At 47.5% G+C, this 12,500-nt stretch overlaps 1 protein-coding gene across 1 annotated transcript in view; it reads right to left on the bottom strand.

The window, feature by feature from the left end:
- The window catches only part of cdkal1 (CDK5 regulatory subunit associated protein 1-like 1), a 207,273-nt gene that overhangs the window by 37,255 nt on the left and 157,518 nt on the right, over positions 1 to 12,500 (bottom strand). Inside the window, exons 11-12 of the mRNA XM_053647308.1 lie at positions 7,771 to 7,951; positions 1,206 to 1,268 (exon numbers count right to left, since the gene is read on the bottom strand). Of these exons, the coding sequence (XP_053503283.1) occupies positions 1,206 to 1,268; positions 7,771 to 7,951 (244 nt within the window). The remainder of the gene's footprint in view (positions 1 to 1,205; positions 1,269 to 7,770; positions 7,952 to 12,500) is intronic.

Below are 12,500 nucleotides of genomic sequence, written 5' to 3'. Positions count from 1 at the left end.
AAGCAACAACAGCTGCAGAAATGCTAACAGTTCTGAAGTACCTTCCATTATTTGCGAGCTGTTGTAGCTTGTTCAAACTATGCTAGCATTATTTGAATACGATCATGCTAACTGCAGCCTATTAGCATTTTAAAAAAAAAAAAAAAAAAAGTGCGTGTGTGTGTTTTCTGAAGCTGCCAATCGTTAGGTACGACTGTATTTATTCATCTTTATCTGTTCAGCATCTACTTGGGGGCGTGGTGTGCGAGGTGGAGCTCTCGCTAGCTCCCGGGAGCGTCGTCTGACCACATTCCTTTCCAAAGTATGCCCACGTGAGGAGGCCTGCTCAAGTCCTGCACACTACGAGTGCTAATCAGTTTCAGGAACAGTCCCCGAACCAAATCCTGAACCATATGGACAAGTGTTATTATTATTATTATTAATATTATTATTATTATTATAGAGGACCAGGCTGGATGTCACGCTATCTCGCAGCATATTTAAGACGTGTCTGATCATAGTAGTCGAAAATAAATAAATAAATAAATAAATAAATAAATAAATAAAGATCTTAGAGGGCGGTTTTTTTTTTGTCCTTCCTTTCTCACCACTTCCTGACTCCTAAGCACTTTGTTCTTTCTCAGGCGATACCGTTACCGTCCCCCAGTAAAGCTTCACCTCCTGTCTTTATGGCTTATTCAATTTGGACTTGATTACGCCGTGCGGTGGTAATTAGTCCGAAAATAAAAAATCCGTGGATAAATGGAGAACTCCGGCAGCGCTTTCGGCAGCGACCATGGCTTTTTTTTTTTTTTTTTTTACCACGGGTGGGAGAATTAAAGAACTAAAGGAGCTTGGCTCTGCTGAAATTTTAATGAAGCCATTAAAAGACAAGAGCTGCAGAGCTCACGCTGATTCCTGTCCAGATGCCCAAAGACTGTGACATTCTGCACTCTCTCTTCTCGCGCTCCTTTTCCCCCCAAACCACGTTCAGAAGATGCATCGCCCCTCTCTCTGGAGATTACACTGACGAGGCTGACAAGAAGAATGGCGGAAAAGCCATTATCCTTAACAGCAGAGAGGAGCAGGGGAAGTGCTGCGCTTGTTTGCTTGAGAAGAAGCTCAGATCAGAATCTAAGAGCGAAGAAATGCACTGCTACAGATGAACAGAGAGAAAAGGTCAGGTTGAATGAAGGGGTCTGATAATGGACGACATCAGCGCTTACCTTATGGTCGTACGGGTTATACGAGTGGAACAATGCAGACAGCTCCTTGGTTCTTTGTTTTTTCTGTTAGGGAAGAGGAGAAAAAAGAGAAGGAAATTAGAAAGGATCACTGCATGCGGGAATACAAGGAAACACATTATCTTTAGTTAAGACTGCACCGAAACCAGGCTATGATGACAAAAGAAAATGACTCCGACTGCCGAGCAGAAGAAAAGAGCCACGCTTAAGGGGGAGATATGTGAATATTTGCCTGCTGAGCCTCTGGCTCGTCTTCCCCTGAAACAGCGAAACAGCTCAAATGTCCTTAATTTGTAATGAAACGCGAAAGCGGGGGCCGGAGCTGATGTATGAAGGCACTTAACGCGGTCACTTAGAGCAGGCAGAGAACATTCTAAGCGAGTCTAATTAGAACACTGACCAGGCGGGAGTTCAGTCAGGGGAAGCTGTGCTTTTTCACCGCCAAGAGAAACCCCAGCGTAGCAGCAGCACAGGAGATCCCAGCGTACCGTACTAGACCAGAACCTTAAAGGCTCCAGATTCACGAGTCACTGCAGAAACGTTCTTTTTTGGGAATAAAACTTCGCAATCTAATCCGGCATATTCATATCGTCAGGACTGTACAAGATCAAAGGGCAATCAGGTGGAGAACGGGAATCACCCGCAGGGTAACCACCTCAGCAAGAAGGGTAACTACCATGTAGGCAAGGAGAGTAAGCGCTATCAGGGCAAGAAGGGTAACCCAATGAGTGAAAAAATTGGGCAAGGACGGTAACCACCTGAATAAGAAAGGTAACCGCTTGGACAGTTAGGGTGACCACCTGGTGAAAAGGGTAACCAAATGGGTAAGGAGGATAACGATGTAGGCAAGGAGAGTAACCATCTGGGTGAGCAGGGTATGTACCTGGACGAGGAGGATAAACAATTTAGCAAGAAAGGCAAACACCTGAGCAAGAAAGGTAAACGCTTGGGCAATTAGGGTAAATACCTAGCAAGAAGGGTAAATACTGCAAGGGCCAGAAGGGTAAGCACCTGAGTAAGAACAGAAAACACCTGAATGAGAGGGGTAACCACCATCAGGGCAAAAATGGTAACTACCTTGGCAAGGAGGTCAACCAACTGGCCTGGAAGGTCAAATTTGGGCAAGAAGGGTAACCACCTGAGAAGGAGGGTAAAATCTGGGTAACCAATGTAAACATGTCATGTGACTCATCTACATCGGCACCTCAACTCTCAAACTCCTACCCAAATCAGACTTTCCACTTCCCCGTTCCATAACCTGCTTGCTCTTGAAATGTAGACCTTTCATTATAAACGTTATTATCAAACATACGCTAAACGGCTAACAATTAAAATAAAAAATAACAAGTCCAACCGCCGCTGCTGACGACGCTCATTTCATAATATTGATCCGAAAAGCCCACATTCAGCTGCGTTAGTGACAAATATTCAAAAATTGTTCACGTAACGCAACTTCACCATCTTCCCGCGTACACCGGCGCGGATCAGCGACGCCATCCGACGGCCGAAGGCGTACAAACGCTGCAGAGGGTTCGACGTGGACTAGCGAGAGCAGCAGAATGAAATATCCAGGCTTGGTTTAATAATTCGACCGATTTCTTGCTCCGTTCTAACCAGAACACCAGCTGGATGAGGATCGGGCTGAACACGGCCTCGGGGTTTCCCTTCTTCAGCTCGAGCCAATGAGCTCCCAGCAGGATTGGCTCGATAAGGCCAGGATAACGCGGGCGAGAATGAGCAACCCCTACGGCCGTTTGAGAGAAAAACGAGAGAAAGACGAAGCCGGGGAAAGCTTCCAGATCTAAAGAAGCCAAGACCAAGCCGGCGAAGTCTAAAGAGAATACGCTCATTCCTCATCGTGATGCGTTTCTATATTCGGGAGCTTAAAACAACACCACCACACAAACGGAAAAGGTGAACCTCGTGACCTTTGGAAATTCAATACTTTAGAGTGCCGAGGCCAAGGCGAAGATCGCTCTACTTCTGAAGCCGTGCATTAAATATGAGAAATCGTCCTGATAATCCAAGGAACATCTCTTCCTCCTTCGGCTGTGGCCGTCATTACCGAGCGCGAGAGGAACAGAAAGCACCGAGTGGCGTGGCTCAGGACACATTAAAGTCCAAAATGGCTCCAACTACCTGAGGTAATAGCAGGCACAGCAGAAACGCACTAAGGAGTATCAATTTTCATACCGAGGTAATGACATCTTCGCGCTTCATTCCTTACTGCTGAATTCGGGCTCTTATTACAGTCAGAGCATTATGTCGCTGCTAGCAGGAAGACATTCAGGCTGAGAAAAAAAAAAAAACCTGCTCCAGGTGCAATTTTCCTTTCTGAGGCGAAACTAGGAGAGCTTGATTCGGTGTGTTTAGAAGAACACCACGACTTCTTAATGGTAGCTCTATTCCGGAGCGTACGCTAATGACATCACGAATCAAAATGGTTAGTTGCCGTAGAGGAACAAGTCATGACATGCTGCCCGTCTATATCACAAACCGTGACGTTGATGAGCGATGACGCTTCCTACGATGTACATCTGCTCCATCTGAAAGCAAACACGATGCCCCATCAGGTGGCAATTAACACACGACCCCCTCCTTTCCCTCCCATAAGTGCATCAGCATAATAAAAGAACGAACTCTCAGACCGACAGCCTTGGCAGTGGCACTAATAATCGCCATCAAGGTCATGTGATCAAGCCCTTTAGGCTTCTTGTGCATCGTCAGCTCCTCTACGAAGAAGCAAACGATGTTAGAATACCGTGACGCCCTCGTCCCGTCTCGTACACAAGGACAACGTGAACATCGGCGTAACCATGCTCTTGACTTCGACACACGCCCTCGTGAGTGAGTCTAGTTACACACGTGTCACTTAAACATGTAACGGAGAGGACACGTTAATAAATGGTAATATGACGGAAATGTCATGCTGGCTTAGTAGAACAAGAACAGCAGCAAGAGAATCTTGTGCACTGAGGTAGCTGTAGCTCTATTCTCCTGCAGGTTAATAATAACAATAATAATAATAATAATAATAATACATAGGGTTCTAAATGAACTGGACTGAACACACATCTACGCTGTGAGAACAGTTCCTGCAAATCTGTACAAGCATCATACGAAATCCTCGACACGGTCCAATAAACGCCGAGCTTGGCGTGCCGCCGTGGAAAAGATCAAAGTCTTTTGAAGATCTGGACAAACGGGACCTCGCTGAGAACCGAATCCACAAACAAATGATCACGCAGTGTGGAAATCGTAAAAATAGCTTACAACCATCCAGGACTTCATATTGTTATGAATAAAAGAGCGACGAAGAAGGGAAAATGCGTTTTTCCATGCGCTCATGGAAAAATAAATCTCCTCCAACACGTTTTGGACCGATACAAAGAGAGAAAAGTGCGCTCTTATCTCTGAAAACAAAGAGCAGAATCAGCAATGGTCCATTAGACACAGCTCCCAAGTACAAGGGTTTAAGAAGAAGCACAATGATGGGGTCTGAAAAAGAACTACAGTTAATAACTGAGGAACAGAACATCGTTGAGGGGGAAAAAAACCAAAAAAAAAACAATCACGCTGATGGGAATTGTCAGATGTAGTGAGTAAAGATGTCGTTTTTCTTTACACTTGACCTCATCCTGGGCCGGCGTGGTTGCCGGAGGCCTCGCCCATCTGTCTTAGCGTTAAGATAATTTAGTTCCCACGTGTTGAGTATTCCTTACTGACCGATTCCAGCAACGCTTTCGGAAAAGCGGCGTACCAGAGCGCAGCGACCGCTCAAGTCCTACTCTGTGCTGCTTGTTTAATTTCCCCCGGCTGAACACGGCGTCGGCGAAGGCGATGAGCTGTCAGGGTAAACACCTGTCCGCCTGGTAACACCAACATTCCAGGATATCATCCCGATTTATCACCGCTAACCCTTTCCCAACACGCGGGACTAATTACGCATGGGCTTTTTTTTTTTGAAAGGGGGATGGGGTGAGGGGGGGGGGTATGCAAATCCCGACATCTGCATCCCAGAACTTCTTCACGATTCGGAGCGTCCACCCAATGATAAACGAGACGTGGCAATTTGTCACGAGAGCCGAGCCATTCATCATCTGGAAGTGGACGGGTCCTGCAGATAAGACGGCCTTAAACGAGCCGAGTGCCAGAACGGGCCGGTCTGCGAGTCTGGCTGTCGTTTCCCTCAGCCCCCTGCGGTCTCCTGTGCGAGCCAGGCGCTCATTACCGTTTGGAGGAGTCATTAATGTGACACGCTCACGGTTCCACCCGCTAGGAGACATACCCATCTTTCAACAGGACCGGTAGAGAGTTCTGCGCCTTTCTGCAAACTCCCTACACACGCTGGGATTGACTACCACAGCTTAAAGTTAATAATCGGACGCGTATCATCGCGCGATGACATCACTACCGTCCCTCCGGCTGAGACGCGTGTGCCGTGACCGCGGTGTGTTGATAACGAGGACACCTTCTGCACTCGTTTAATCACGGCTGAAAACCGGTTTAAATGTCACACAAGCCACGGTGGAAAAGCGCCGAGAGAAATCAGCAACACGACACACGTTTACGCCGTTTCACGCCAGAAATTCCACACAAATCCCAAATAAAGCAACCTTCGCTGACCCGGTGTAGAGGATCCGTTCACAGCCCCCGTCACTGGGAGTACTCGTAGTACCACAAACTAGCAGATTCCCTCACATAAAGCCTAGACAAATATCCCACTGAAACTCCAGTAAATGGAGATTATTATCTTTTTTTTTTTACGCTGGAAGTCTTAAGGATGAACGGACTTTGAAGAGTTCAAAAGGATGAAAATGTTGAAAATTTTCATGAACACTAAAGAGAAGTGTATAAAAGATGAAGAGCGTTACGTCACGCTTTACCCCTTCCACCGATAAAAACAGAAACTACTACAGACCAGAATTAGAGCAAAACTAAAAAGCGCTGTGGGGTAGAGCGGGTTTAACCGTGACGAGACCGGACTGGACCCCTGTCCCCCCCATCCCCCCATCCCGCCCTCCCCTCTGTGTTTTGTGAATGGATGGACGTTTAAACGAAGTACATTACCTGCGAAGCATGGTGGCGGTAGCGCTATAGCTACAAGACTATCACTTAATTGTTTTACTCAATAGCTCAGTGATTAGACTCGGAAACGATGAGTATTTCTGATCAGGACGTGCGCAAGCTACATCGGAGGAGAACGGAGAGGATGGAGGTAAAGTCAGGAGTTAAGAGAACTGATTCAATAACACTCCAATACATGATCTTCCTTTGAAGCTACTAATCCCTGGAGGAAAAAAAAAAAAAAAAAAAAAAGGACCACTCAGCAGCGCAAGACCCTTCACGTCCGTTTCCGGCAGAACGGTTTTAGTTCTTGGTTGTTCCAAGGAAATTGAAATCCTGTCGTGAGGCTTACGGAGGTTTAAAACGCACCCTTCGAGGGTTTTTCATAGTAAACGTTAAAGCCGTGTCTCTGTACGAGTCCGGGCAGGTCGGTGGGTCCACGTTGGTGGGTCCACGTTGGTGGGTCCACGTTGGTGGGTCCACGTTGGTGGGTCCACGTTGGTGGGTCCACGTTGGTGGGTCCACGCGTGTTCTCACGTTCTGAACGGGTACATTTCTCAAATTCCTTCACTCTAAAGAAAAAACCAAGGCATATCGTCATCAGGGACAAGAAGGCAGAACTATTCCTCGAACTGTGCTTCCCTTTAAAATAACGTGTTCCTACACAATTAGTACCGAATTTGGCGTTCATTTCTGGTAAAACAATTCATTTCTTGTAAAAAGACTTCAGATTATAGCTCTAGATTTCTCTAGAGAGTCCGATATTCACTCGGCACAAGAAGCTGTTCGACTGACGCCGTAAAACGCCAACCGAGTTTTATCCACATAATGAACTCTATCCGAATATCTGTCTTAGTATCCGATTTCATTAACCAATTACGTTTTAGGAATCTGACGTGCAAGAACTAAACCCCACCGTGTAGCTCTGTTAAAGTAAAGTACTGAGTGACGGAGCTGATTCGTTGTTTATTAAAGAATGGCACGTCGTACTGTTTATCATTACTTTTAATCTCCTGGAAATGGGTGGTCTCGGTGTTCTCCAGGCTCATGTGTGACTTCTACACACACTTGGTATAGATTTCTTTAACTTCATCGCCGGATAAAAGGAAAAACTGCTGTGGTATAAGAAAAACGAAGCACTTGGGGGCGTGCTGTTACAGTTTCCTACTACTGTTAGATAGATAAGACTATTTGTTATAACGTGTATGTGGCTCTGAAGTGTCCATTACATGCTTGGTTGTTTTTGTGTCAGAAAGCAGTGCACACAGACAGAACTGTGGACAGCCGAGCCAATCAGGTCACTGACGCTCCGTGTTTGGATAAGAAAGCGTGTCACATGATGGTTCGATGTTAAATCCTGAGTAAACAAAACCCCCAAAGTGGTGAGTGGGTCCTGTCGTGCAGCTCCGCCGTGGAGCCTATACCTGACTGTCTGCCAGTCGTAGCTCCACTGGGACGAAAAACAAATGCAAATGCTCACCACATGAGCCGGGACCTGCTCCATCTTGGCCGCGGGAGTTCCGGGTCGTGGGTAGAACTGGTTGATGAAGAGGCTCGGGAATCGGTACTTTCTCACCAGCTCCATCGTCTGCTGGAAGTCCTCGTCCGTCTCCCCTGGAAAGCCGCAGATGATGTCGGTGGCGATGGTGATGCCTGGAACCCTATGAGAAACACAACCAGAAACAGTATGACGTGGCGTTCTGTAATCACCGGTGTGAACCGGAGCTAACTGCTGCGGTGTAAGAGGAACGAAACACTATCACATTTATTTCCCAGTGATTAACGTCCGGCCTTTTACCGTAAAGATGCTTTCATACACTCGCATGTACGTACAGACACGCCTTAAAGGGAAGGGAAACGGTCTTCCTGCTACTGGAATAAATAAAGACACTTCGAAGATGAGAGGACCGTAATAAACGCGCTATGAACGGGAGAGCGTCTAACCTCGGATCAGACGAGCGTATAAACCTGCACGAGGAAGAGAGCAGAGGATATATTCCGCCCGGGCGAGGTCTCGCTGGGACCGCTCTCCACTCTAGAACCTTATCATCAGCCTCGACGACCATCGACTGGCCGCATACGCGCTGATTAAATTAGGCTTTCTGCTGAGGAATCGCTTCATCGATTTCCTTTCGCATGTATCCTATTGTTATCGATCATCGACCTACGGGAAAGGAAAACAACCGCGAGGCTCGCTCGGAGTAGTCCGATCCACACTGACGGAGAGTAGTTTATGCGTTGGTGAGAAAAGTCAGCCTGGAGTCAATGCATCTGCGCCCTTTAAAGCATTTATTAGCGCATCGACAGCGCTTTCTGTCTAAGCGAGAGCGAAATGTCGCGGCTTTCAGAGTTACATTTACATTTTGTGCAAAGATGCCTGCAGAACTGGGGGAAAAAACACCAAGATCAGACTCCAATTTGAGTTTTATTTGTTTTTCTAAAAAAGTTAATGCACAAGCAACAACGACAAGAAAAACACACCTCCGAGTCTAAGCTCACGCTAGCGACAGGCCGAGCTGCCATTCCAGCGACGTTCTCAATTCTACGCCAATTAAATCCGACGCGTGCCTATCGACGACACCGTCTGATGTTCATTCTTAATCATGTTGGTCTTAGCCGCACGTTTCCCCAAAGATAACCTCTGACCTATTGATACGTCCGTACTTTCAGGCAGCGTTAATATTCGAGGGCGTCCTCGGGCAGTCACGAGCCCTTGACCTCTTTAATCTGGGAGTCGTTTTTGTTTTTTTTTTCTTCCCTCTGCGCAGAAAATAATCCTGAAGCTAACGGGAAAGATTGGCGTACGGTTCAAATTTCCCATGGCAGCCATTACGGGGATATAAAATTGAAAAGAAAGAGAGCCGATCATTTCTCCGTCGATTCCCGCAAAGATCGGTCCACGCTCATGAACATGACGCTCGCATAATCCCGAGCTGTTTGTTCATGGTCCGTCCTTACATCTCTAAAACCTTTTAAAAGACGTTTAGGAATAAGGAGGTGGGGAGGATAAGGCACGGCCTAACGCACATGCTATTAGTGATCGCCGTTCGACTAAGTGTGGTCAGGTCCACTTGGCTAACGGCATGCAGCAATGTCCTGAGACCAATTAGCCAGGCAAGCTGTCCACAGAGGCTCAGTGCTGGATGGATAACACTCACCGAGCCTCGTTAGATTGAGCTCCAAGCCTAAAATGGGCTAATCTCTGGAGATATTGGGTATATACACCGTACAATGGAGAACACCGTCCAATACACGTTGTCATATAAGTGAAGGACGTGTCACGAACGTGTGGAGTGACGAGGCCGGCGTTCAAGAAAGTCGCCGAATGGACTTCTCAGGTTATGTTGTGTGGAAAAAGTAGTGATCATTTGATTTGGGTTTGTTTTGGGGTTTTTTAAAAATATTTTTTACAGCAGGATTCACGCAGGAACCTGAGCTAACAAATGAGCCCACGAAAAACTCGAGCATCGAGCGAAACGAAAACATGAGCGGCCATGACCGGAAGACTGCCGGTTAGATCAGCGCATTCGAAATAAACCAGGTGCATCCGTGTTCTCGCATCTCGCTCTCTCAAGAGGAGAGGAATCTATAGCTCATCACGGAGCGGCGGAAAAAAGAGAATGTAATAGAGACCGAAGGCGAGCCGTGCGCTCTCGCTCGAATCCATTACCTTCTCTCCACCTCTTCAGGCCCCTCGTGAAGAAAGGGTTGAAAAGAGAGTGGGGGAGAAAAAAAAAAAAAGGTGCTAATCAAAAATGATAGCGCTGGCAGCTCATCTCCTCCGGTCTGGCAGACGGAAGACTCTTTAACGCACCGCTGGCTTGTCAGCCGTGATTGCACGGCTCTGTGGATGCACCGTAATACGGCCAGTTAAACCGTCATTACGGAGCATCTCTCCTGTCCTCTCGCTCAGTCCATGGTTATACATGACTACAGCCCAAACCTCCCAAGTGCACGCAGGTGCCCGCTCAAACCTCTCTTTCACATATCTGTAACGGCAGAAAACAAGGTACTTCAGGGTGTCACCGGTACCTCCGCGTCACCACGGTTACCGTGTTCGTCATTTCCCCCGCAGTACACGCGAGCGCAGTCGAGACTGAAAAATCAAGTCCGAGAGACGTGACGTGTCCAAAAGTCTAACACCCAAACAATCAGCTGAAGGAGATAAAAGTTCCGTGACAAGTTCCATCCTCGTGTGCAGCCAGGAGCTCAGCTCAGCTGCCAAGTAATCAAAATGGAGGATCCCTCGAGACTCATTTCCGCACCCCTCTCTGCGGTACGGCGCTGAGTTAACGTTCACGCTGCTCCAAGCGTCGCCACGAGTGCGTCTCGGTACACCCTGACGGTTCCTGCTCCATCTGTCAACGAGCAGTCTCTAACACAGTTTGGCTTTTGTTTAGGCGACCGGATCCAATTACACCTTAGCAAGAAAGATTCAAGCCTGATAGTTTGGATCGTCCTGAACATACGGGTCGCTCGCTCCCCTGGGCCTCTGGATCGGGCACGGTCCAGCCACCATGACACCTTCTGTCATTACAGGCGGTTAACCAGCTTTACTCGTGCCAAAGGTGTGAAAATACACCTTAGAGTGTTATTGATGGCGCTTCCGGTGAGAAGAGGAGCAGGAGAGGACACTTATCGAGAGAAGGAAGGGTGGGAAGCTCTATTTCATCCACTAATGAACTCCAGCTGGGGCGTCCCCAGCGGATACCTGACTGAAACTCTCTGGCATGTTCTCTGGAATTAGGTTTGACGGAAGGGCCGACTCGCCCGACAGCGTCCTGCGTGGAGCGGTTTTACACGGGATCAATCTTGCTCACCATGGGCACAGTGGAAGACTGAGGATTGGAGTGAATCATTCAAGTGCGCTCGGGTCTCACGGACGAGACGGAGCTCACCCGTACAACCGACCAACGGACCGGAGACGAGTTTCCACAGCTTCCACGCTTCTCGTGATCGTTTTAGTTTCCCCCTCAGCAAATCCAACGATGCAGACCTCGCCAACCCCGGAGAACTGTGTGGTCCAGGGAAAGGGGCGGGGGTGGGCCATGGGGATACCCCAATCTTGGTTTTTGGAAAACCAATCTTTTCGATTTCGGCTGAAATCCCAAAGCGCTTGTTTGCGCCATGTTGTTTTTTTTTTTTTTTCATACTCCGATGCTAACATTTTGAACTTGTACACAAAACGCGTGAAGGTTGGCAGGTCCAGAGGACGTAAAAAGAGGGTCGGTTTATCTGCCGAAAATTTTCTTTGCACCTGCTGAGCGAAGACGAGACACGAGCTGAAACGAAACAGGATTTAAGAGCTATCGCACGTGCCAGTGAACTGAAATCTCCTGTTCCCATTTACACTTTACACCGGCACGCACTTAAATAAGCTCGGGACGGATTCTCAGCCGAGCCTAAATCCTTTTAATTAAAATCCGGTCTAACTCGGCAAGCTTAGACTTAAAAAAAAAAAAAACTCAGCAGAAAGCTTAGTAGTAGCTTAGTTTTTCACTCTGAAGTGGTGGTCAACATCTGGAGCTCTTCTGCGGACAGGGCCCTCCAGAGATGACGACGAACATCTGGAGCAGGAGAAACCGAATCACACCGGTGCCGTGTTCGGTCCGATCAGGAGTGGATGGATGATTCGGAGAACCTTTCTCAAACATGACGGACATTTAGATCCTTAATGAACAAGCCAGAGATGACGGTGGCGAGGAACGGGACTAAACAGAACCCTGATATTCTGTAGGTACTGAAGCAAAACCGTCTCATTTATCAGTTACTGCGTCACGAAAGCATTCGCATTTGCATTATTGTGCTTTTATGATGATATTAACGTGACTTCTTCTTTCACCAACAGTGAAGTAACCCAGTAACCCTGGCCCCATGCTCCGATTTCAGCGGCTCCTCCAGTCCAGGTCACGGGGTTTTTTATAGAAAAGGAACAGGTTTGAGACTCCGGCGCTAATAAAACATCATGATGTAAAGGGTTAGTATCTCTTTTATTATTATTTTTAACAGATAGCGATGGGCCCGAGTGCCACCGAGGGGCTGGTTCCGGTCTCGGAGGGGATAATTACGGGCGTTGATGGTCTTTGGTATCAGACAGAAGTCTCTCATCTGGAGGACCGCACTCCCCGAGACGCACTGCTTCACTTTGAGGAGCGCTGACACCTTATTACCTTCCAAGACTGTCTGCTACTACCGGGAGTCTTTCTTCTT

This window comes from Ictalurus furcatus, chromosome 1 (genome assembly GCF_023375685.1).
Source record: "Ictalurus furcatus strain D&B chromosome 1, Billie_1.0, whole genome shotgun sequence".
NCBI classification, from domain to species: domain Eukaryota; kingdom Metazoa; phylum Chordata; class Actinopteri; order Siluriformes; family Ictaluridae; genus Ictalurus; species Ictalurus furcatus.
The sequence above is the reverse complement of the archived record's forward strand: the minus strand, read 5'-3'. Positions and strand labels throughout refer to the sequence as shown.